This window comes from Danio rerio, chromosome 10, assembly GCF_052040795.2.
Source record: "Danio rerio strain M-AB ecotype USA chromosome 10, GRCz13ab, whole genome shotgun sequence".
In the NCBI taxonomy this organism is placed as follows: domain Eukaryota; kingdom Metazoa; phylum Chordata; class Actinopteri; order Cypriniformes; family Danionidae; genus Danio; species Danio rerio.
Genome location: NC_141030.1, coordinates 49,023,071 through 49,048,295, shown reverse-complemented (window position 1 = coordinate 49,048,295; position 25,225 = coordinate 49,023,071). Strand labels below are relative to the sequence as shown.

Here is a 25,225-nt window from a genome sequence, read left to right as displayed (position 1 = left end):
GGTTAACTATCGGCCGCAGCTGTATCCCTTCTAGTAACAGCCCCACCTGGTGGCTGAAAAGGGAAATAAAATTGCGTCACGTGACGAAAGGCTGGAGATAAATAAAAAAAGGCTGATCAGTGAATCTGTTAGAGCAGGAAAACACAATGGCGGAGTGTGTGTTCAGCAAGAGCTGCTGATCTGGACTCACTTTCACTTTGAGCTTCAGAGAAACGACACACACACATACACACACCGATATCAGCAGCGCGGACAGACACACACCCATACACACCCACCCACACCTACACACACACACACACACACACACTGGACAGGTGAGTTCATCTGTTACCTGTAGAGTGTACAGCGAGTTTACAGTGGAGCTGGAGTGAGTTGCTGTTTGACTGAACTCAGTTTCAGCAAAACCGAAAGTGAAAGCGACACCAGGACACACAGCATCAGCGCACTACAGTGAGTATATAAAGTATTCATTTACAACACAGACCAGACGATATGTACTATTTCAACACGTTTCCCTGTCGTGCTGTTAATCATGATGTGTTTATAGAGCTTTCTCTAATTTACCTCCTGCTGTTATTCACTTTATAAACGCGTCATGCCTTTCCGTGCTCGTGATTTTCTGTTGTTGTCGGTTACGCTGTTTACGTTAATAAATAAGGAGTACACGCAGAAAGGCGATATTCACGCAAAACTGAGATCCCCTAAGATTTCTGGGATAGGCCTACGTGTAAGAAAATACCATAGTAAGTTATAGTAAATGTATAGCGTCTTGAAACATGGTACAGTAAAGTGTATTGACTGATTTGTTTGGGTTACGCTTCTTGCGTTAATGTAAATAAAACACGGAAAGATCACTTTATAGTATTTTTTTAATCATACTAAAGTGTGTGTTATACTGTACATATAATATTTACAACTCGTTGAGCTTACTGTAGTATTAGTGAACTCATAAACTGTACCCAGATAGCAGGCAGTAATCGGCCCGAGCTCGGCTGCCCTCCGGCCCCTCCGGCTCCGACTCGGCATCGGCGAGTGTTATCCGGGCCGAGTGCGGCCCGCACCTCGCTCGCGCACATGCGGCTGTGATGCGGCTGTAAAGCACTGGCCCGATTCCGGTCAACCATATCCGGTCCGAGTCTGTCTGTAGAGTCCTGGCCGCTTCTGGCAAGGACTCGGCTGAAGGCAACCGATTAAGTTCTTATTTTATCTAGTAATCTGTTAGCTCCACGTTTAATGATAATTTGAGAAAATATTCATGGTACGATAGCAAAAAAAAAAAAAGAATATTTAGTGTGGATGGTCTCAATGTTTAGACGCAAACAAAACAATATTATTTATAAATAGATTATACATGTCATCCAGAGAAAAACTATGTAAAATTCGCTTATTTTTGAGATAGCACGCTCCTGTGCTGACTGTTTTTTTTTTAAAGCAGAAGTTGGTTTCATAATAAACACATGCGTTACTAAACTCATGATCCAAACTCCAATCCAGACGGTGGCGGTAATGCTCCAACAAGCTGGTTGTCAACCACCATGGCACGAAGATCACAAGAAGAAAAAGTTTGATTTTTCAAAGATTCCATGTGGATTCCGGTCAGAAAGGTAAGCTTTTTACTGCTTGTGTACTGTATAATTAGCGAATTTAGAGCTTAAAACATTTCCACGGTGTTTGGTTGTAACAGCGTTTAGTAATTTAAAACAGTTTGATACGAAATGTAACTTGCTTTAAGAAACACGACTGGAGCTAATGTATGCTAACGCTAACAGTTACAAACACGTCTGAAAGTTCCTTTTCCTTTTACACAATGTTAGATTGTAACGTGTGTAGTAACTGAAAACTATTTTAATTATTTTAAAGAAACATGAAACGAATTTGTGTGTATGCTAACTTTGCGTTAAAGAAAGTTTCTGTAGACTAATCCATTAACTAACAAGGCAAAACGTGTTTTTTTCCTGATTTAACATTATAAAGTACCGTGGATGTTGAAAAAATCATTGTACAGGCGTATACTTATCCAACAGTATTAATTCTGTGATTATGTGTAATTAAAAACGAATTAATTTATAAAATATTATTGTTTATCTTGTTTATGCAGTTAGTCACGAAAAATGATTGAAACTCGACTGTTTACTATTCTCTTTAAATTATCCAAGAGAAATATATTACTCTGCACTTTAATTCATATGTGTTAGCCTATGTGAATCAATTATATCTTTTGTTCAAGCTGTAATGGTCAGTTAATGTAAAACTGAACGTCTTAAAGCAGATTTTGATGTTTTTTTTATGTTATTGACAGTGATAAATTCTGATTTAAATGAATGGGTAACAATATTTGTTGGTTAAGTCTTATTGTTCTTGTTTAACAAAGGTTAGTGAGATCATTTTGCAGCACATCACGACCAAAGAAGTCAATGGCACGCTCTTTTGAACGTGAATAGGCATGTTATAGTTGTGTGCTAAAAGTCCATTATAAGCTGTAAACTGCTGATATATTTTCAACATAGATTGAGCTTTTCAGAGTTACATTACTAATTGCTTCACAAACAGCTGAAATAGTCTATTGTTATTGGCTATCATCATCAAACATTTTTCACAATGGTAGGTTAATCTTCATGGGTACAGAATAATGCATGTGCTTGACCATCTTACAAATCTATGTCTCAGATTCATAAGGCTGTCACTCTGCATGAATCTCCGAATAAATCTTGTGCAACCTTCTGTGTACTGATTATTTAAACTATAGGTATTATATGCATTAATTAACTTTGATAGTATTTTAGGATTTGAACTTTTCTTTACGGGAGGTTAACAACAATGTGATGTTTCATTATAGATGCATATGAGGAAGCTCGACTCAAACATCCAACATCCAACCCAACTGTGATTTCTGACTGGTAGACAGATGAGGATGATGATCGCCTGTCATACATCTAAAGACAGAACAGGTTTGTTTGCAATTATTTTAAACACATACTGTCAACATTATGTCATTGATCTATTACAACCTGTGAGTTTTGCCCTGGCACTATACTAAAGTGATGTTTTGTTTTGTAAATGTATCTGATTAAGGGACAATATAGACACATCTATACCGTGATGAAGAAAAATTACTTGGAACAAAGAGGCTGGATAAAAGGCAGGTATGAAGATTTCAGAAATCAATGCAGCACCACAAGTACCATCACCATCAATGACTATGGCAGAAATCTTAAGACCACCATCAAGATGCACAGATACTGTACATTCCAGTACACCAGGCGTGTCCAAACTACGGCCCGCGGTGAGGCTTTTTATAAATATCAATAGAATCTGGCCCGCTATACAAAAATGAACGTAATTCAATAAATAACCACCGGGTGTCGCTATTACATGCATTCAATTAAGCAGCAGTTCTTGTTATGATCTATAAATCTATCTATCTATCTGTCTGTCTGTCTGTCTGTCTGTCTATCTATCTACACACAGTTGAAGTCTGAATTATTAGCCCCTCATTGATTTATTTTTCTTTTTTAAATATTTCCCAAATAATGTTTAACAAAGCAAGAACATTTTTACAGTATGTCTGATAATATTTTTTCTTTTGGAGAAAGACTTATGTTTTATTTCGGCTAGAATAAAAAGCGGTTTAAATTTTTTTATGAACCATTTTAAGGTCAAAATTATTAGCCCCTTAAGTCTTCAGAACAAACCATTGTTATAAAATAACTTGCCTAATTACCTTAACTTGACTAGTTAACTTGATTAACCTAGTTAAGCCTTTAAATGTCACTTTAAGCTGTATAGAAGTGTCTTAAAAATATCTAGTCAAATATTATTTACTGTCATCATGGCAAAGATAAAATAAATCAGTTATTAGAAATGAGTTACTAAAACTAATATGTTTAGAAATGTGTGGAAAAAAATGTTTAACTCTCCGTTAAACAGAAATTGGGGAAAAAATAAACGGTGGCTAGTAATTTAGGGGGGCTAACAATTCTGACTTCAACTGTATTTATATATATATATATATATATATATATATATATATATATATATATATATATATATATATATACACACACACACACACACACACACACACACGTGTCTGTGTGATGTATGTAAAATTTGGCCCGCGACAACGTTTGTTTTTTTTCATCTGGCCCTCGGCCCAAAAAGTTTGGACACTCCTGCAGTACACCTATGAACATTTACAGTCTTTGTTCTAGTGCAGTTTGAGATCAAGACAGAACTTATTGCATCTCGTGATGTCTTTGTAAGAATTGAAGACATCACTAAATTTGTTAAGGTTTAATGCAGCTAGAAAGTAAAGATCAACTAGAGAATATCAGCAGTGTCTAACCCACTGTTGTATTTACAGAAGTTGTATGAGAATAAGCTACAGGTTGATTTATACTAATCTGTTATTTTTCTTTTTTAGCACGACTGACTGAAGTTTTAAAATCATGCAACGTCATAAAGCAGCAGCTGGGCCTGATTCTCACAAAACCAAAACAGACGTGATGAAATTCCAGATGTAAACACATTTGACCTTCCTTTGGCCAATTTGATTTGGAAAAGCTTGAAAATCAATTAAAGGAGCAGCCTGAACAAATGAAGAAACTGGTAAGTTCAAGCTCTTGCTAATTTCAAAGTGTTTTAAGTTTATTTGTTTTTTTTTTATTGTTTTTTTTTTTGCTTCGTAGGCAGCCTACTTTTTTCCTAATTTTTTCTTTTTTTTTACATTAGTACTTGTTCACTACTAATTATCTGTTTATCTTTTAATCACAGATGGAGTGAGGACAAATGTCCATACCACGCCACTGATAAAGAAGTGGAAAAATGCATTACAAGGTAGCTACAACTTGCCCCTGACAGGGATGGAGGAAGAAAGAAGAGAAAGCTAATGTGTCAAATGTCTACATCACTATTTTGTTTTATTTTTTAAACAACATTTTAAGTGTATTAGGATGTTCCCTGATACTTGAACAATTTGTTTCTTTCATTTGCATTTATATATATATATATATATATATATATATATATATATATATATATATATATATATATATATATATATATGTATATATATATGTATATATATATGTATATATATATATATATATATATATATATATATATATATATATATATATATATATATGTATATGTATGTATATATGTATATATATATATATATATATATATATGTATATGTATGTATATATGTATATATATATGTGTGTGTGTGTGTGTGTGTATATATGTATGGTATGGTATGTATGTATGTATGTGTGTGTGTGCGCCAAATTCTGAAGAAACATCTTGATACATTTTTAATAAACGTAATACAAATACAATTGTAAATATAAAATTGCACAAGACGTGTTGAAAGAAAATTGCTGTTTGTGCAATTGATTTTGTTCAAGTTTATTTAAAAATAAGTTTGACTTTATACTTCTGGAATTATATATATATATATATATATTTGTTTGTTTATTATTATTTTAATGTTTTATTAAAAAATGTTTCAAGATGTTTCTTCAGAATTCTGCAGTACTTTTTACAAGTTTGACTTGTATATTTTACGGATTGTCATTGGTATTTTTAAGATGTTTCTTGCTATATCTTAAATTGGTTTCTATATTTAGGTTTATATAAAATTTAGCTGTTTTTTACAAATTTTTAATTCAAGTCTATTGGGAAAACAGGGTTGTTTTAAAAACATCTGTGTTTGTGTGTAATTTTTAGATTTTTTGTTTAAATCTTTCTGTGTGTCTTTGTGTTGTTTTATTGTTGTTTTTAAATTTATCATTATGGTGCACTACAAAATTATTTATAAAATTTTAGTACTATTTTTTTCTTGCAATCAATAAACGTTTAACATTTATTTATTTTGTCATTTGTCTGATTTTTTCCGTTACAGAATATGTATGCAGTTTGCACTTTATTCAAAGGTTAAACGCAGTGCTTACACTTTGTGTTTACATTATAGTCTGTGTTTGCTGTTATATAAATTCAAATGGTTGTAATACCATATATCAAGTACCAATGTAATACCAAAAGGTTTTATAAGGTGTATAAATACGGAGTCGCGCCAGCTCCGGGCCGCAGCGCACATTACCCTCGCGCCGATTTCGGCGCGGATGCGCAGCGTCGGCTCGCTTACGGCCGCCGCATCTGGCCCGCTTGATTCGGGCCGGAATCGGGCAGTGAGTCCACAGGCATCCGGCCCGAGTCCGGCAGCCGAAGTTGGGCCGAGGGGTAAGTCTTCGGCAGGCGACAATCTAGCCGGAACTGGCCCGAGTGTATTTTGCTATCTGGGTAATAAATACTGTAAAATACTTTAGCTTTTACTACAGTAAATTGCGTTATATTGTAGTATAATATACCCTATAGTTGTAGAAAACCATGTATATCACAATACAGGACAAATTCAGTAAATTCAATCAGTTAATAGTTTATATACACACTCACCGGCCACTTTATTAGGTACACCTCACTAGTATCAGGTTGGACCCTTTTTCCCTTCAGAACAGCCTTAATCCTTCATGGCGTAGATTCAACCAGCTACTGGAAATATTCCTCAGAGATTTTGCTCCATATTGTCATGATAGCATCACACAGTTGCTGCAGATTTGATCCTGGATGCCAATCTTCTGCTCTGCACTATTGGATTGAGCTCTGGGGACTGTGGAGGCCATTTGAGTACAGTGAACTCATCGTCATGTTCAAGAAACCAGTCTGAGATGATTGAGCTTTATGACATGCTGCGTTATCCTGCTGGAAGTAGCCATCAGAAGATGGAGACACTGTGCTCATAAAGGGATGGACATGGTCAGCAGCAATACTCAGGTAGGCTGTGGCGTTGATGCTCAATTGGTACTAATGGACCCAAAGAACATCTCCCCCACACCAATCTACACAATCTACATTGTAAAAGCGCTATACAAATAAAGCTGAATTGAATTGAAACACCATTACACCACCACCACCAGCCTGAACCGCTGATACAAGGCAGGATGATCCATGCTTTCATGTTGTTGAGGCCAAATTGAGTTGCTGTCATGTGAATAGAAATTTGCATTAATGAGCAGTTGAACAGGTATACCTAATAAAGTGGCCAATGAGTGTATATTGTCAGATTGCACAGCCATGTTCTCATATTTACATGTAATATATATGTAATATGTAGTATGTATAATATGATGTTACATCTCACATTATAATATAATAATTTCATTATTAGATATCAAAATAATAAGAAGTTTACTATGTTTTAGATGTCCAACAACAGTGATCAAGTGAAAGCATGTCTAGATTACTCAAACAGCAGTGGAAACTCTTCTGATCAGCCTTCGAAAGGAGCATCTAATATAAACCAGCGCTCACCGTCTGACTCCATGGGGAACAAACCTGCCGCATCTGCAGCCGAAACAGACCAAAAACACCCTCCTGCATCTGCTGAAAATGCGGAGAGATCTGGGAGGAGAGACAGAGACACTGCAAACTCCTCATCACAAAGGTTTAGTATAGTTTAGATTTTTTGAAGGGTCTAAAAAACGTAGGGGACGTATAATGCAGAACTCACATTAATAATGGGTCTGAACACAGTTGTGTGTCAGCAGTGTGTAAGTATACCAGCCTCAAAGACTAAATGAATTAACTCCATTTTTTTATCATTTCACTTCTTTTTCTTGCATTATAATTGATCTTACTAAATAGGTAGTGATAATTAACTTTTAAAATAAAATAATTCTTAAAGACAGTAAATGACAGTAATTTAATGCTTGACTTGGCGCAAATATGTAGTCAAAAATGTCCATACTATAACAAATAGCATGTGATATAATGTGATTAAGTATATGCATATGTATCTAAATATGTAATTTGCCACACTTGGTATAGTGCTGAAAAAGGTTGAAAATGCACATGGAAATGCTTGAATATTGCTTACATTTGACTTTGGAACCCTGTGTATATATATTTACACAACAGTTCTGTCTGGTTCGCGAATCTGATTGGCTGATAGCCATGATATATTTAAGTAATATCAGCACCCGTACAGCCTCTTTACCCTTTGTGTATTACTCTGCTCACATACAGCCAGCAGAAAGCAGACACTACAGATCTACAGTGTAAAAGATGCACGCTCAACTGTTTAACTGGCCGCTTATGATTTGAATCCAAGGCGGAAGAAAGTAGTTCCTCATACAAAAGGGTTTTCGAGACTCTCCATGTTTTATTTTGTTTTTATATACACAACATTGCGTTTATACAACAGTTTAACGGCATAATCACACTCATAGCAGTGCGATATGGCTGTATATTGGCACTGGTGGGGGCACTAAGGCACTTGGCCTACGACCTCTTGCCAACGCACGCCTCCCACCAGGAGAGGGGTCTGGATGCAGACCTGGTGCAGTGCAATCTGAGCTGCATCCAATGCTTTTTAATGGGCTCACCTAACCCCACCCCTAACCCCACCTGTCACAGTGACGTCACTCACTCCATTGAGAGCATTGTGTATGAGATTGCATGGCTGGGTGATGCAATCTCAGCTTGCATCATAAAGGCTGCATCCGGATAAATAAATAAATATATATATATATATATATATATATATATATAAATATATATATATATATGAAGAGTTTAGATGCAAAAGCTGCTAAACGCCACAAATGAGCTAATGGCATTGAGTGAATGCTTTAGGCATGTACTACACTATCAACAAATAGATTTGCTTCCAATTATCTGAATGTCAGCATCAGCGCATTCACAAATAACAGTTTGTTGGCAAAAGCCGCTAGACTTTTTGCCCAGTACCTTGTGTTTTATTTGCTAATTTAAGCTGTTTTTAAAAGGTAAATATAATATATAAAACTCTACATTATTTATATGACTTCATAATACCTCAGTATGTCTGTTAAGCTTTTTATATTAATGGACAATGCACAGATATTGATGTTTGACAATGTTTTACATTTCATAATTTGAATCTAACAAGCTTAGTTTACAATGTTTACATTACTTACATTAAATCTAAATACCAAATATCAGACATGACAACAGATCATTAAAATTTAATTAATGTCAGCTTTAATGTTATTGATTAATGCACTTACTGACAGATTTCATTCAATCATTTTCCTTCTTATCCCTGGTTTATCACAGTGCAATGAACCGCCACTTACTTGGCAGATTTATATATTTTTAATTTCAGGTGGTGTGTGTGATGTGTTTTATTTTTGGTAAAATAATTTCTGATGGCAGCTTCATTTTCAGCTAATTACACTGTCCTGTCTCAATAAGTGGATTTAGAGATTTTGCTGTGAAAGCAGACGTGGGTTTAGCTGGTTTTGACGCAAAAGGAAAATTTCCCTTGTTAAAAACAAAAGAATTATCTAAAGTGACATTTATGAAGAAAAGGTATTTTATTTACCAGCTAATAACCTCATCATTACATACATATAAAATGACACTTCTGAACCTGATCAGAGGAGCCTGATAGAAAATGCTCATTTACAAGAAAACAGGTCTGATGTAGAGGGGGTTGCATCTTAACTCTTCAACTATATATATATATATATATATATATATATATATATATATATATATATATATATATATATATATATATATATATATAAGATGTTTTTCTATGTAGTCATGTGCTTAACTGATGTGTATGGCTGTAAAAGTACCATTTACAAGGTACCTCAGGTCAGAATGGATACCACAGAATAAGAGCTTATTAATTATGAATAATTATTTTAAAATGATAAATCTATTAAAAATAATTATTATTTTTGCTACTTATTATTTTATTTCAGTTGTAGTTTTTCAGTGACTGTTGTTAGTTTAGATTTCTCTTTATTGTGAATTTTGTATTTGATTTCAGGTAGTGAATAGTGTTAGTGTGCTAGAATAAGCCTGCTCTTCACACAGCTCATCTGAAGGTGATCTGATGCAGACGTCACACACTTCTGGATCACAATCGAGAGCCACACTTCCCACGTTTCCCATCAGGAACCTGCAGAGACTGGAGAACTACACTATGAACAGCCCCACGCTTCTGTGGAAAGGCCACACGGTGCTGGTAGATGTAAGAATCTGTTCTTAAAAACAATATTTATTTAGTCTTACTTTAAAAAATGTTTCATAATAAACAAAATGAATGTATTTATGATTTTTAAAATGTGTTATTTCTGTGTAGAACTTCCTTTTTAAAACAAATGTGTCAAAATATTCTGGATGTTTTAAGAGTGTAGAAGCTAACGCAGTAGGATAATAAACCCTAAAGTAGTAGAAAACTACAGTATTGGGTCATTTGTTTATATTACTGTAGTGTTGTTCTGTTACCATAGTAACTGTTAAAACACCACAACAGACCAATTACTGTTACCTTACTGTTACAGATCAATTACCTATGATAACTTCTGTTACCATAGCAACTGTAGAATCACCACAACAGATTAACTACTGTAGATGATGTTACCATAGCAACTGTAGAATCACCACAACAGATTAACTACTGTAGATGATGTTACCATAGCAACTGTAGAATCACCACAACAGATTAACTACTGTAGATGATGTTACCATAGCAACTGTAGAATCACCACAACAGATTAACTACTGTAGATGATGTTACCATAGCAACTGTAGAATCACCACAACAGATTAACTACTGTAGATGATGTTACCATAGCAACTGTAAAATCACCACAACAGATTAACTACTGTAGATGATGTTACCATAGCAACTGTAGAATCACCACAACAGATTAACTACTGTAGATGATGTTACTATAGCAACTGTAGAATCCCCACAACAGATTAACTACTGTAGTTGTTGTTACCATAGCAACTGTAGAATTACCACAACAGATTAACTACTGTAGTTGTTGTTACCATAGCAACTGTAGAATTACCACAACAGATTAACTACTGTAGTTGTTGTTACCATAGCAACTGTAGAATTACCACAACAGATTAACTACTGTAGTTGTTGTTACCATAGCAACTGTAGAATCACCACAACAGATTAACTACTGTAGTTGTTGTTACCATAGCAACTGTAGAATCACCACAACAAATTAACTAATGTAGTTGTTGTGTTACCATAGCAACTGTAGAATCACCACAACAGATCCATTACTGTATTCGTCATGTTACCATAGCAACTGTAGAATCACCACAACAGATTAACTACTGTAGATGTTGTTACCATAGCAACTGTAGAATCACAACAACAGATCCATTACTGTATTCGTCATGTTACCATAGCAACTGTAGAATCACCACAACAGATTAAGTACTGTAGATGTTGTTACCATAGCAACTGTAGAATCACAACAACAGATCCATTACTGTATTCGTCATGTTACCATAGCAACTGTAGAATCACCACAACAGATTAACTACTGTAGATGTTGTTACTATAGCAACTGTAGAATCACAACAACAGATTAATTACTGTAGATGTTGTTACTATAGCAACTGTAGAATCACCACAACAGATTAATTACTGTAGATGTTGTTACTATAGCAACTGTAGAATCACCACAACAGATTAATTACTGTAGCTGTTCTGTTACCATAGCAATCCGTTATCCTTTTTGTAGTTCCATTAGTAACGGTCTGCGTAGTGTCCTGCATGCACTTACCTTCATTCCTACAATCTTGCTCATCATGGATGTTTGTGGTTTGTCTGCGCAGCTGGACTGGGTGAAGCAGGGTGTAATCGCTCCTCGACAGGGCCAGCATGTCTGGGATGCTCATCATGTGAAGCTGCCGCACATGCAGGTGTGTTTGACATCCAGATCAGCGTAATCTCATCAGCACTTCAGGATGATGTAGAGTCATGTTTGTTTCCTCCAGTCTCCGCATGCGTCTCGCTCGGGTCAGCCACGCTGGGAGGCCATTAAGCAGGCGCTGCGCAAACTGACGCCCTCCTCCTCCATTGGAGACATTCAGGTGCTGTAAAATCCATTATTACTATCAAGAAAAACCCAAAAGTCAGCTTTATTGTCAATCCTGTCACATGTGGTGGGCAAAAACTAGTCGTAATCAACCGCATCCAAAATGAAAGTGTGTTTTGACATCATTTAAATGTGGATTGTGTATATTTATTATGTAGAATTAAAGTCAGAATTTTTTGCCCTCCTGTGAATTCTTCATCAAATATTTCCCAAATGATGTTGTTCAGATTCAGGAGTTGTTCTCAGTATTTCCTCTAATATTTGTTCTTCTGGGGAAAGTCTGATTTGTTTTATTTGGGCTTGAATAAAAGCAGTTTTTAATAGTTTTAAAGCCTGTTTAAGGTCAGTATTATTCACCCCTTCAGCAATATTAGTGTTGGATTGTCCAGAACAAACCACTGATATACAATGACTTGCCTAATTACCCTAACTTTACCCTAATTACCCTAGTGAAGCCTTTTTTTCCAAATATATTTTTATTGAACATTTTTAGTGCAAAAACATGTCAGAAAATAACATTGAGTAGAAAGATAGTGTCTGTCATACATGTAATTTGAGTTCTGACCCCCACATGAAAAATAAAATAATAATAATAGAAATTATGATAATAATAATAAACAATAATGACAAAAAAATACAATATTATAATGCAAAAAGGCATGTTACATTTCTTTTGTCCAGGTCTAACAGACAAGCTTTTAGTCTTGGAGACTTAGAGGCTCCTAGATAATGAAAGAAAGGGTCCCAGGTCTGATAAAATAGAAAAGGTTTGCTCTTCATAGCTGTGGAGAAAGCCTCAAGGGGGATAATGCTGCAGACTGCAAGCAGCCGTTGATTTAAACTGGGCGGTTCTTCATTAATCCACTTTACAAGGATACATTTCTGAGCAAAGTAAACCAAAATATGTAGTAGGTCTCTGTTCTGAAAATTATAAGGTACATCATCAATGAGGCCCAGTAAGCAAGTGTTTGCTCTTAGTCGAAATGCACATTTAAAGATGGCGTCGAGCTGCAGTCTGATCAAGTCCCAAAACTGCTGTATATAAGGACAACTACAGTACACATACAATGATAGTAAGTTCCAATGTCTAATTTACATTACACATACCGCTCAGACTGACCTGGATTCATTTTATGTGTAATAAACAGTCTATGTCAAATTTTAAATCGTCTTTCCTGAGCAAAATTTGAGGCTAACACACCAAGAGGGTTGCTACATAGATCCAACCAGGAATCATTGTCAATTACACTGCCCAGATCAGCTTCCCATTGACACTTAAGTGAGTCAAGGTTCTCGGTTTTAACATAACAAAGGGTGTTATATAGACACGCTGTGTAATGCATTTGACCTGCATCTCAATGGCAAGAAGTGATTCCACTGGGGAAATATCAAATCCTCCTGGGTAATCTTTATACTTTCTCAAAATAAAGTTTCAAACCTGTAGATACTTAAAGTCCACGTTAGGAATACTGAACTTGTCCTTAATCTGTTGGAATGTGAGAATCGTACAATCCTGTAGTGAAGCCTCTACATGTCACTGTAAGCTGAATACTAGTGTCTTAAAGAATATCTAGACTAATATTACTTACTGTCATCATGGAGAAGAGAAAATAAATCAGTTATTAGAGATGAGTTATTAACACTATTATGTGCAGAAATGTGCTGAAACAATCATCCCTCCATTAAACAGAAAATGGGGAAAAAATAAACAGGGGTGATAATAATTCAGGGGGGCTAATAATTCTGACTTCAACTGTGTATATATATATATATATATATATATATATATATATATATATATATAGAAACAAAAAAGTCTGTAAATGAATTCAGTTTGGTGATCATGTTTTTGTTTTCAGTTTATTTCAGCTTTTGAATTGCATTATGGGACTTTTCCTCCAACATCTTTTGATATTGACAAGTTTAAAAAGTGACTCATGTATATGTGTAATAGTGTGCAGTGCTATATTGTCTGGGTTGGTGTTGTACATTATGTAACAAAAACCTAGTAATAAACTGCTAGTACCTTTTCTGGTATTTTATGGCATTAATTCTGTATATATTTCTAATGCAAGTCTTTGTTAAACCGCAGAATTGAATGTTCAACATCAAACGTTGGCCGAACAGAGAGTGAAAGAATGCAATTCATAACCGTAAACAAATAATAAGAATAAATGTCTGACGTGTGTTATAACATCATAACCTCTGCTCTCCTGTTGTTTATAGACCGCAATCATGTCCTACAACTCCAGCAACAGAGACAAGTGGACATTTGATGCACTTTTTTATTACGGGAAGGTAATAATTACATGATTGCGAATGCATGTAAAGTACTTTCTAATCTGAAAAGTAATTTAGTTATTTGACTAGACAGTAAAAAGTCACAAATTGATAGAAATAATATCAAATAAATAATATAAAAATATATATGCATCAAAACACAAAGTGCTTCAAAATAATGACACCATATTTCAGCATGTGTTGGTGTAAATTAACATTTGATTGTTTAAATATATGCAGTTGTCTTGATTAAATGATAGATGTTTCTAATTTAAATAAAATAATTCTATCATATATTACTCTGCTTCTCTGAACTGAATTTACATTTAAGCAGTAAAAGAATTTATGTACAGTATTTAAGACAAGTACATATGTAAAAATAATTAAATTATCTTAAATTGAACAGTAATCGGGCCTGCACGGTGGCTCAGTGGTTAGCACTGTAGCCTAACAGCAAGAAGGTCACTGGTTCGAGTCCCGGCTGGGTCAATTGGTGTTTCTGTGTGGAGTTTGCATGTTCTCCCCGTGTTGGCGTGGGTTTCCTCCGGGTGCTCCGGTTTCCCCCACAGTCCAAACACATGCGCTATAGGGGAATTGGGTAAGCTAAATTGGCCATAGTGTACAAGTGTGTGTGTGTGTGTGTGTGTGTGTGTGTTTCCCAGTACTGAATGAATTAATGAACAGTAATCAGTCATTTAATAGAGTGACTAGATAAATGTACCTAACACTGGGTAAATGTCATTGTGAAAATACAGATTGCAAATGTTTGTTTTACAGAATCTTCACAAAATGGATGATAACCTTCATTTGGTGATCCCAAAAATGGCCAAACTGGCAACAGAGTTACCGTCTCTTATTCAGCGGGTAAGATTTCTCCTTGTTCACTCAGGGAAAGGGACAGCTTGTTATATATATATACCCAATTTTTTATGTCCATCAAATTGTTTTAAACCTGATTGAGTTTCTGTTCAACACAAAAGAAGATATTTTGAAGAATGTTGGAAAACATTTACTACCATAGTAAGAAAAGCAAATACTATGAATGTGAATATGAATCTCAGTACAACGTCCTGCTTATTTCTTATGTTTTGCTGACAGATCATTAAGAGTATTGGTAGGTTGTTGTTATGAACTTTTTAAGGTGTCTATCCCTTTCTATAAGATGTAATATGCATCTCTGTGGCTCTAGTGAGTGTGTGTTTGAGTTTGAGCTGAGAATAGCACACTGATAATGTTCTCCAGCTCTCTGAATCTGACCCTTTCAGGCCTTCATCCTGATTGTGGTGTTTTGGTGACTGTCGCTTTAAATGCAAATGAGATTGTGCTCTTTACAGAAGAGGGCGGAGCTACAGACGGCTGTGTGTCAGCATAGTGGCAGATTAAAATAAAAAGACATGTCCTATGCTAATGAGGGAAAGATGGTCACTAGTGGGACACGTACAAAGGGAGAATGTCAATCACAGTGTTTCTGCAGACTGATTTGATCAAGTCTGATTAGAACAAACACAACTCATTCATGTTGAGCATTAGAGGCTGGAGATACTCACACACTGCTGACAGACACAACTGGGGTTAAACCCTGCATAAAAGTGAGTTTTGCAATATAGGAGCCCTTTAAAGACATTCACAAACATGATTGGTCGGTTAACCTGTCAATCAATTAACATAGTGGGCGGGGCTTGACCATTCAAAGCTTCCAAAGTTCCTTCAGCCGTCAGTCTGACACTACTTTATCCCTAACATCAACCCTAAAGTCTTCTACAACAGCTGCTGATAAAGCAGTGTGTGTGTGTTGTGTGTGTGTGTGTGTGTGTGTATTCCGCCAGATGTCTTTACCCTGTGCTCTGTTTTTCAGTCCATTCCTCTCCTGCGGCACAATCAGAATCAGGCCATCACCCTCTCTCAGCAGCAGATCTCCTGCCTGCTGGCCAACGCTTTCTTCTGCACTTTCCCTCACAGAAACGACACCAGCCCCGGCTCTGAATACGCCAGCTACCCCACCATAAACTTCAGCAGGTCCTACACTCACACACACTGCTCTGTTACATCTGTTCAGTATTTTACAAGTGCATTTCACAAGTACTTTATCGCATTATTCCAGATACCATTTGTTATAATATATACACTACCTGACAGAAGTCTTGTGGTGGAACTCAGTTGTAAGAGCAGCAGATAGTAACTCGACTGATGATAAGTAAGAGTGTCAGAAGGTGGATTTCTCCTCTGGATCATCTGCTGATCTGCATCCCGATCATCACCAAAACTGCAGAAGACCTACTGGAACCAGCATGGACCAAGATTCTCACAGAAATCAGTCAAGTTTGGTGAAGGAGACATCATGGTTTGGGGTTCATTCAGTATGGAGAGATCTGCAACATCAACAGCCTGAGGTATCAAGACATCTGTGCTGCCCATTACATTACAAACCACAGGAGAGGGACAATTCTCCAGCAGGATAGCGCTCCTGCTCATACTTCAGCCTCCACATCAAAGATCCTGAAAGCAGAGAAGGTCAAGATTGGCCAGCCCAGTCACCAGACATCAACATTATTGAGCTGATGAAGGAGGAGGTGTTGAAGATGAACACAAAGACTCTTGATGAGCTCTGGGATCCTGCTGAAGCTTTCTTCTTCATTCCAGATGACTTTATTAATCAGTGATGTGAGTCATGTCACAGATGTATGGATGCAGTCCTCCAAGCTCATGATGGAGTCAGACACAATATTCATTCTGTCTCCACTGCAGCAGGACTTTATATTCTATACTGGACATTATTTCTGTTCAGTGATGAGACTTTAGTCTGAGCAGAGTCAGAGCGCACTGTCCTCATCAAATCAGTCAACATCAAGACATGATCAGATTTATTGAGCTCAAATCAGCAAAATCTAGAGGCCTTCACCTTTCATAGAGACACTTCTGACACCAGATCATCAACTAGAAGAGCAGTTATTATCTGTGTTCCTAAAACATGGAGAGGACACAAGGCTTTGGTCAGGTTGTGTAGTATAGCAAAGTGCAGTACATTTAAAGTCTAGAATATTATAAGTACTGTATAGTACAGCACATTAGAGTATAGTATAGTCCAACAGTATAGTGCAGTACATTACAGTACAGCAAAGTGTAGTATAGTATAGTACAGTACTTTACAATAAAGTATAGTATGAATAGTATGGTATACAGTACAAAAAAGTGTAGTCTAGAATAGCATAGTATACTACAGTAGTACAGTACAGTATAATGCAGTACATTTTAATTAGTATAATATAGTATTACGTTAGTATAGTATAGTACGGGGCGAGGCAGTGGCGCAGTAGGTAGTGCTGTCGCCTCACAGCAAAAAGGTTGTTGGGTTGCTGGTTCGAACCTCGGCTCAGTTGGTGTTTCTGTGTGGAGTTTGCATGTTCTCCCAGCCTTCACATGGGTTTCCTCTGGGTGCTCCGGTTTCCCCCACAGTCCAAACACATGTGGTACAGGTGAATTGGGTTGGCTAAATTGTCCGTAGTGTATGTGAATGTGTGTGTGGACGTTTCCCAGAGATGGGTTGCGGCTGAAAGGGCATCCGCTGCGTAAAAAACTTGCTGGATAAGTTGGTGGTTCATTCTGCTGTGGCGACCCCGGATTAATAAAGGGACTAAGCCGACAAGAAAATGAATGAATTGAAAACGTGGTTGAGAAACACTGTGCTATAGTACAATTTTCTAAGGAATAGTTTTTTTTAATGGCATTAATGACTCGACGGTGTCTTAAATGTCTTTCCTGTTTCAGACTCCACAGTTTACTATTTATGTGAAAGAACACATTTTTTGCAGTTTAACGTTTAATAATTATTACCTATTTAGGAAGAGAAGACCTTTATGAAGCCTGTGTAAATGAACATTTCATGTTTAATTTCAGCCTCTTCGGTGGCCGCAATGATCCGTCAAAGTTATCTGGAAAGGCTGAGAAGCTGAGAGCCATTTTTCATTACTTCGACACCGTGACCAGCGAAGAGAAGGATCCAGGTACTGTTCAACTACTGCTGGCGTCAGCACGGGCTTAATGACCGAACAGAACTGTTCATATCTGATCAAAAATACAAGACAAAAAGTGAAATATTCTTATTGAAATGAGCTGTTAGCTGTGTAAATATATAGTAAAGTGCAGTGTATGTCTGTGATGTAAAACAGCACACACTCAAGATACTGTATTTAATCACACTATTCAGTAAACTGTACTTCTTGTGTGATGCGAGTGCCTGATAGTGAAGTTGCTGTAATGTAATGTAATGATGTCTGTTCCCTTGTTTGACAGCATGTAAAGCAGACGGACTGGTCACGTTCGAGAGGGTCAGTGTTCCAGCATCAGAACTGCCCAAGTGGAAGAGGTGACTGACCACACTGACACTGATGGATGGATGATTGATTGACTGGTTGATATATTGATCAAATTGATGGATGGATTGATTGATGAATTGATTAACAGATTGATAGGTTGACTGATCAATTGAATTGAAGGATTGATGGATGGATGGATGGTTTAATGAATTGCTGGATGGATTGGATGGATGGATTGAGTTGATTGATGAATTGATGGATCAAATGATTGATTGATTGATGAATTGACAGATTGATTGGATGGATTGATTGTTAAATTGATGTTTCACCAAATTGATGGATAGATAGATTGGATAGATTAGCTGATTGACTTACTGATTGACAAATTGATTGATGGATCAATTAATGCATTGATGGATGGATGATGGATAGATTGACGAATTGATTAACAGATTGATTGATATATTGAACTGAAGGAAAAATTGATGGACAAATCGTTTGATGAATTGGTGGATCGATTAGACGGATTGATGAATTGATAGATTGATGGATGGACAAATTAATGAATGGATAGATCAACTGATCAATCAATCGATTGATGAATTGACAGGATTATTGGATGGATTGGTTGATGAACTGATGGATCGCTGAATTGATGGATGGATAAATAAGATCTATTGACTGATTGATATATTGACAAATTGATTGATGGGTCAGTTAATGAATTGATGGATGGATTGACAGATTGATTAATTGATTGATTGATTGATGGATTAAATTGAAAAATTGATTGATTTTAGATCGATGGTTCATTTGATGAATCGATTGGATAGATTGATTAATAGATAGATCAATTGATGGATTGATATATTGACAGATTTATGAATGATGTGTAGACAAATTGATGGCTGATATATTGCTTGGATAGATGGATCGATTGATGAATTAATTAAATTGATCGATTGATGAATTGATGGATCGATTGAATGAACTGACAGATTGATGGATTTACGGATTAATGAATTGATTAATTTGATGATGGATAAATTGTTTGAATAATTGATTGGATGGATTGACAAATCGATGATTGAATTGATGGATAGACTTACTGATTTATGGATGATTGATTGATTACTGACCGTGTTTGCCTGCAGTGAGAAGAAACTCCTGAAGAACCTCCACGTTTCTGCTGACGGCTCCATTGAGAAGGAAGGCACAGGGATGCTGCAGGTCAGAACATCTCCTAATATTAACTGTACAGACGCTTCAGCATTCCTCCGTCCATAGCTTTAGAAGAACAGAGTAAATAAATACGACTAGAACTCAAGAGTTAAACTGAGCCAGGAGCAGTGTGGGCGGACATTCACTAAGATATCAGTTAGTATAATGTAATATCTGAACCACTGAAATATCCAATCTATTACTGTTCAATTTAGCCTAATTTAATGTGTGCATGTGTATATATGTGTGTGTGTGTGTGTGTGTGTGTGTGTGTGTGTGTGTGTGTAGGTGGACTTCGCCAGTAAGTTCATTGGTGGAGGTGTGCTGAAGTCCGGCCTGGTGCAGGAGGAGATTCTGTTCCTGATGAGTCCAGAGCTGATCCTGGCCAGACTCTTCACTGAGAAACTGGACGACCACGAGTGTGTCAGGATCACAGGTGGGTCGCTCACTGTCTGTCCGTCTGTCCATCCACACACAGTCCACAGAGTTGCAGACAATCGCATGAGTTCAGACACATACATAATACACACACACACTACCAGTCACACACACACACACACACAGATGTGCAGCCACATTTACACATGGAGTCACACACAGTCACCTGCATGCAGTCACATACACACACAGACACGTATACAGACACAATCACACACATAGACACGGAGTCAAAGTTATGTATGTAAGTAAACACACATACACACACATATACACATGGTTAAAGTTATGTGCACAAACACACACACAGACACGTACATACTCACACAGAAACACACTCACAGAAAGAGTTAAGTACACTTACAATGTCACACACACTCACTTTGCTGCAATGTGTGTGTGTGTGTGTGTGTTCAGGGCCACAGATGTACAGCCTGACGTCAGGATACAGCAGGAGCTTCAGCTGGACGGGGCCGTATATGGACCGCACTAAACGGTAGACACACTCCTACAATAATAATAATAATAATAATAATAATCATAATAATGAGCAAAATCATCTGACAATAAGACAAGCTAAATAATCTCAAAGCCAACAGCAGATTATTCCTCTTCCTCCACTGTGTCAGTGTTTAACTCTCTTCATTTTGACTCTTTATTTCTGAAAACAACACTATATTTTCCTGCTGGTCTACTAAAAATTATAATTTAAGACCTTTTACATAACTGGGATAGAAATCTGTATATATGTGTGTGTGTGTGTGTGTGTGTGTGTGTGCAGAGATGTGTGGAAGAGGCGGTTTCGTCAGATCGTGGCCATCGACGCGCTGGACTTCAAGAACCCGCTTGAGCAGTACAGCAGAGAGAACATCACTCGAGAACTCAACAAGGTCACACACTCTACATCAGCTACTCTGACCATAACACCAGTGTGTTTATCGCAGTGTGTGTGTGTGTGTGTGTGTGTTTAAACGTGTTTGTTTTGTGTGTTTCTCGAAGGCGTTTGTGGGATTCTGTGGACAGCCCAAAACGGCCATCGCTACCGGCAACTGGGGCTGCGGAGCCTTCAGAGGAGACCCCAAACTCAAAGGTGCATGAACACACACACACACACACACACACGCAAACACTTACAAAAACACAGTTGCAAACATACAAACACACACACACACTTGCAAAAACACACACACACAGTTGCAGACACACACTTGCAAACTGCCAGACACACAAATACAGAGACATACCTGCAAACACACACAAACATGTGCAAACCTTGACAGTTACACACACACAGAGACACACTTGAAAAACACACACATGCAGACAAACACTGGCAAACTGACAGACACACACACTTGCAAAAACACAGACACAAACACACAGTACATGCACACACACACACACACACACACACACACACACATACTCACTCGCTCTGCCTGATCTAGTGTGTGTTTATTTGTGTGTGTGTGTGTGTGTGTGTGTATGTGTGTGTGTGTGTTCAGCTCTGCTTCAGCTGATGGCCGCAGCAGTGGTGGACAGAGATGTGGCGTACTTCACTTTTGGGAACACACACCTCGCAAACGAACTGCAGAAAATGCATGATATCCTGACCCAGAGGAAAGTGACTGTGGGTACGTACACACACACACACACACACACACACACACCAATCAAAAAAAGAAAAAAGCCAGATATTCAACACATCACACATTATTCAGTGTTCAGCATAACTCTTCATATGTTGGAGATGAATATGTTCCTCCAGTTCTCAGTGAATATAGGCAGAGGATTTTAGTGCATTTGATCAAAACAGATTTTTTAAACAGATATATTTATTATAATAATATTTTAGTCATCAAACATCTTTAGAAATTGAAAGATAATACAATTAAATTCAAGCAAAATATTGCAAATAAATTACAACCTGCAGCATTTCAACTCAATTTTCACTGTTTTTTTTTTTGCTTCTGATTTTCCTCTTTAACCCTTTACTGCACAGTGTTGTTGATATTTAAAGCTTTTATAGGTAAGAAGCAAATATGACTGTCAACATCTCCAAACATGTGTTTTGGTGTTTTGTGACTCTTTAAAGATGACCGCAGAACCCTCTCTCCTGTTAAAAACCACTAGTGCTTGTCCAGCGGTGTGCAGGAATTACTCATTACTAAGCCATACTTACATGCTATATCAGAGCGAATATTCAGAGTAGCGGTAAACAGTATAGGCAGCGTGTCACAGATCATCAGTGTTCAGAAATGAGCCAGTGTGAATATAAAACCACCTTCAGCTCAGTGAATGCACGAACGGCCGAGCTGCGGTGCGCAATAGTGCAAATCTGCATTTGCTGACAGACAGTTTGAGCTCATTATTGGATATATGGGAGATGACAGCCCGACAATATTTATTGGATGAACTTTTTTGTTTGTTTTTTCAAGCAGAATCTAAAAACACGTTTAGATCATTTACTTTAATCAGTATTATTGGACTGTGAAGAGACCAGCACAACAACACACGTGTCTGAGGACCATCACCTACTGCAGCTGAACTATCTGCTGCTGCTTTCAGCCAATTAACCTCACATATACTGACATTTAAACTCGCATTCGTAGCATTGAACAGTGAATAAAGCACATAATCAGTACCTGAGCTGATCCTCGTCACTGTAGTTCATGATGCGGTTCTGCCGTGACGTCTCAGAATCAGAAACGGTTTCTAAAAGAGAAATTTCACATGCTGCAGTCACAGATGATCAGAAAAAAGCCAGTTTAACATGGTCAAGAGAGCTTCATGGCTGCGGTGCATGTAGTTAGGACAATATGTTAATGTGTTAATCCTGAATATAGAGTAACTCCAACTCTTCTCTGAACAGGTAAACTGTACGAGCTGCTGAAGGACTACTGTAAACACTACGAGCGCACACGCACACCCACTGACCTGTACAGGTTCATCAGAGACAACATCGGCCACAACAGCAGCTCACTGTGAAGAGGAACACACACACACACACACACACACACACACACACACACACACACACACACACACACCGACCTGTACAGGTTCATCAGAGCGAAGATTAGATGCAGCAACAGCTCACTGTGAAGAGGATCTCTCACACACACACACACACACATACACACACACAGGGAAGAAAGAGAAGAACACACACCAGCAGTGCCGTTTCACACTGGTAACACTGCAGTAAATCTATCAAACACACACACACACACAAGCTGGTCTGTTTTACACCAGCAACCCTGCGATCAATAAAACACACCCATGGTGCGGTTTTACACCGATAACGCTGCTGTCAGTATATCAAACACAAGAGCTGCAGTTTTACACTGGTAACACTGCTGTTAATATATCAACCACACACACACACACACAAGCTCTGCAGTTTTACACCGGTAAGACTCAATATATCTCTGTAGGCCTGTAATAATAATAATGGATAAATCCTGCTGAGTGTCCTGTAAAGCTGTTCTAGAGGTCCACTGTTTACCTTAATTAAGCGTTCATGTTCATCTAACACAAATAAACACCGCCTCACACTTTTACCAGTTTCTGAAGATGAAGATGCTGCTGGAAAAAGAATAAAACACATAAAACACATGCTACTGCAGTCGATGGCTGTTGTTTCCAGCATATCTCACGTTGTGTTAAACACCAGAGTGATCAATGTTGATTTGTGTGTGCGCTGTGCCTTTAACCTTGATCAAATGCACATATGAGATGTATTAATGCTACATAAACCCGTTCACATCACTGTTAGAGATATCACAGGAACAGAAGCAGACAGAATGAAACGGAGATGCTTTTATTTTGAAGTCTGGAATAATCAGAAATCTATGAAAATAAATAAACCCTTTAAGTCTTTGCTGAGAGCGTACGCGTGTCTGTCTTGAATTAAAACAGGATACAGTGATTGTTTCAGCTTGGAGTCGCAGACTGCAGTTCATGGTAATTTGGCACGGTGTTTAAAACTTTCTTCTAGATTATAAAACTTAAACGCAGGCTTGATGATGGATAATCCTTTCACAGTAGTTTAAAACGCATCCAGTCCATGCATGAGACGTCCATGCCAAGCACTTCTGTGCATACTCAATGCAATTATTAAAGGGTCAGTTCACCCAAAAATGCACATTTCCTGTTCATTTACTTACAATCATCCAAGATATAGGATCAGATTTATCTTCAGCTGAACATTAAAGCAGAGATGAATCTGTGGTGTTTGGTGATTGTAATGGCAGTGAATGGTGACCGGTTTACTAGATTAAAGATAAACACACACTGCGGATTCTGAACATGCTTAATATGTTCACTGCCCCTGTATTTTCATTAAAAGCGTTTACACTGTGTGCTTTAATTGTTTCATTAATAATTTAATTGGGTGTAACGGTGGCGCAGTGGTTAGCACAATCGCCACAGCTAGAAGCTCACTGGTTTGAGTCTCGGCTGGGTCAGTTGGTGTTTCTGTGTGGAGTTTGCATGTTCTCCCCGTGTTCGTTTGGGTTTCCTCTGGGTGCTCTGTTTCCCCCACAGTCCAAAGACATGCGGTACAGGTGACATGGGTAGGCTAAATTGTCCGTAGTGTACAGTGAGAATTAAATGGTTGCACTGCCAAAACTGCTTTTCTTACTTAGATTTTTTTTGTCTTGTTTCTGCTCCAAATATCTACAAATTCTTAAAAGCAAAACATATCAATATATATTTATATTAATATATTAATATATTAAATATTATATTAATATATTAATATATTAAAATGATCTTATCACAAATTGAAAAACAAGATCATTTTGCTCACCCCATTGGCAGATTATTTAGCTTTATTTAAGGAAACACATGATATTGGCATATTATTTCTTAAAACAAGACGATATGTTTTGCTTTTCTAGAAAATGCTTCTTGATTTAGAAATTTGTAGATATTTGGAGCAGAAACAAGACAAAAAATAATCAAGTAAGAAAAGCAGTTTTGGCAGTGTGGCATTAT

General features: G+C 37.2%; 2 protein-coding genes across 12 annotated transcripts in view; one reads left to right on the top strand and one right to left on the bottom strand.

The window, feature by feature from the left end:
* Nucleotides 1–127: 127 nt before the first annotated feature.
* pargl (poly (ADP-ribose) glycohydrolase, like) lies at nucleotides 128–24,109 on the top strand. Of its 2 annotated transcripts, XM_087271384.1 has the most exons (17): nucleotides 128–453; nucleotides 7,269–7,510; nucleotides 9,937–10,093; nucleotides 11,710–11,796; nucleotides 11,872–11,967; nucleotides 14,199–14,270; nucleotides 15,030–15,116; nucleotides 16,108–16,268; nucleotides 18,147–18,253; nucleotides 18,543–18,615; nucleotides 19,720–19,795; nucleotides 20,075–20,222; nucleotides 20,642–20,720; nucleotides 21,006–21,114; nucleotides 21,224–21,314; nucleotides 21,730–21,858; nucleotides 23,097–24,109. In XM_087271384.1, exons 2-17 carry the CDS (start codon nucleotides 7,269–7,271, stop codon nucleotides 23,210–23,212), a joined length of 1,830 nt encoding a protein of 609 aa, XP_087127510.1. In that variant the 5' UTR covers nucleotides 128–453; the 3' UTR covers nucleotides 23,213–24,109. The 2 variants fall into 2 exon arrangements, 1 of the variants encoding a protein (XP_087127510.1); XR_015501532.1 differs by lacking the exons at nucleotides 18,147–18,253; nucleotides 18,543–18,615; nucleotides 19,720–19,795; ... (4 more) ...; nucleotides 21,730–21,858; nucleotides 23,097–24,109 and adding an exon at nucleotides 16,930–18,117 and having other exon boundaries at nucleotides 16,108–16,806.
* Nucleotides 24,032–25,225, bottom strand: part of ogdhb (oxoglutarate dehydrogenase b) — a 59,180-nt gene continuing 57,986 nt past the window's right edge. For 4 of the 10 annotated variants that reach the window (XM_087271292.1, XM_087271284.1, XM_087271287.1 and 1 more), the window contains one exon: nucleotides 24,032–24,891. The gene's annotated coding sequence lies outside the window, so the exon portion shown is untranslated. Of the gene's footprint in view, nucleotides 25,205–25,225 lie in introns of all 10 variants that reach the window. The other 6 variants (XM_087271290.1, XM_087271282.1, XM_087271288.1 and 3 more) reach the window with 2 other exon arrangements.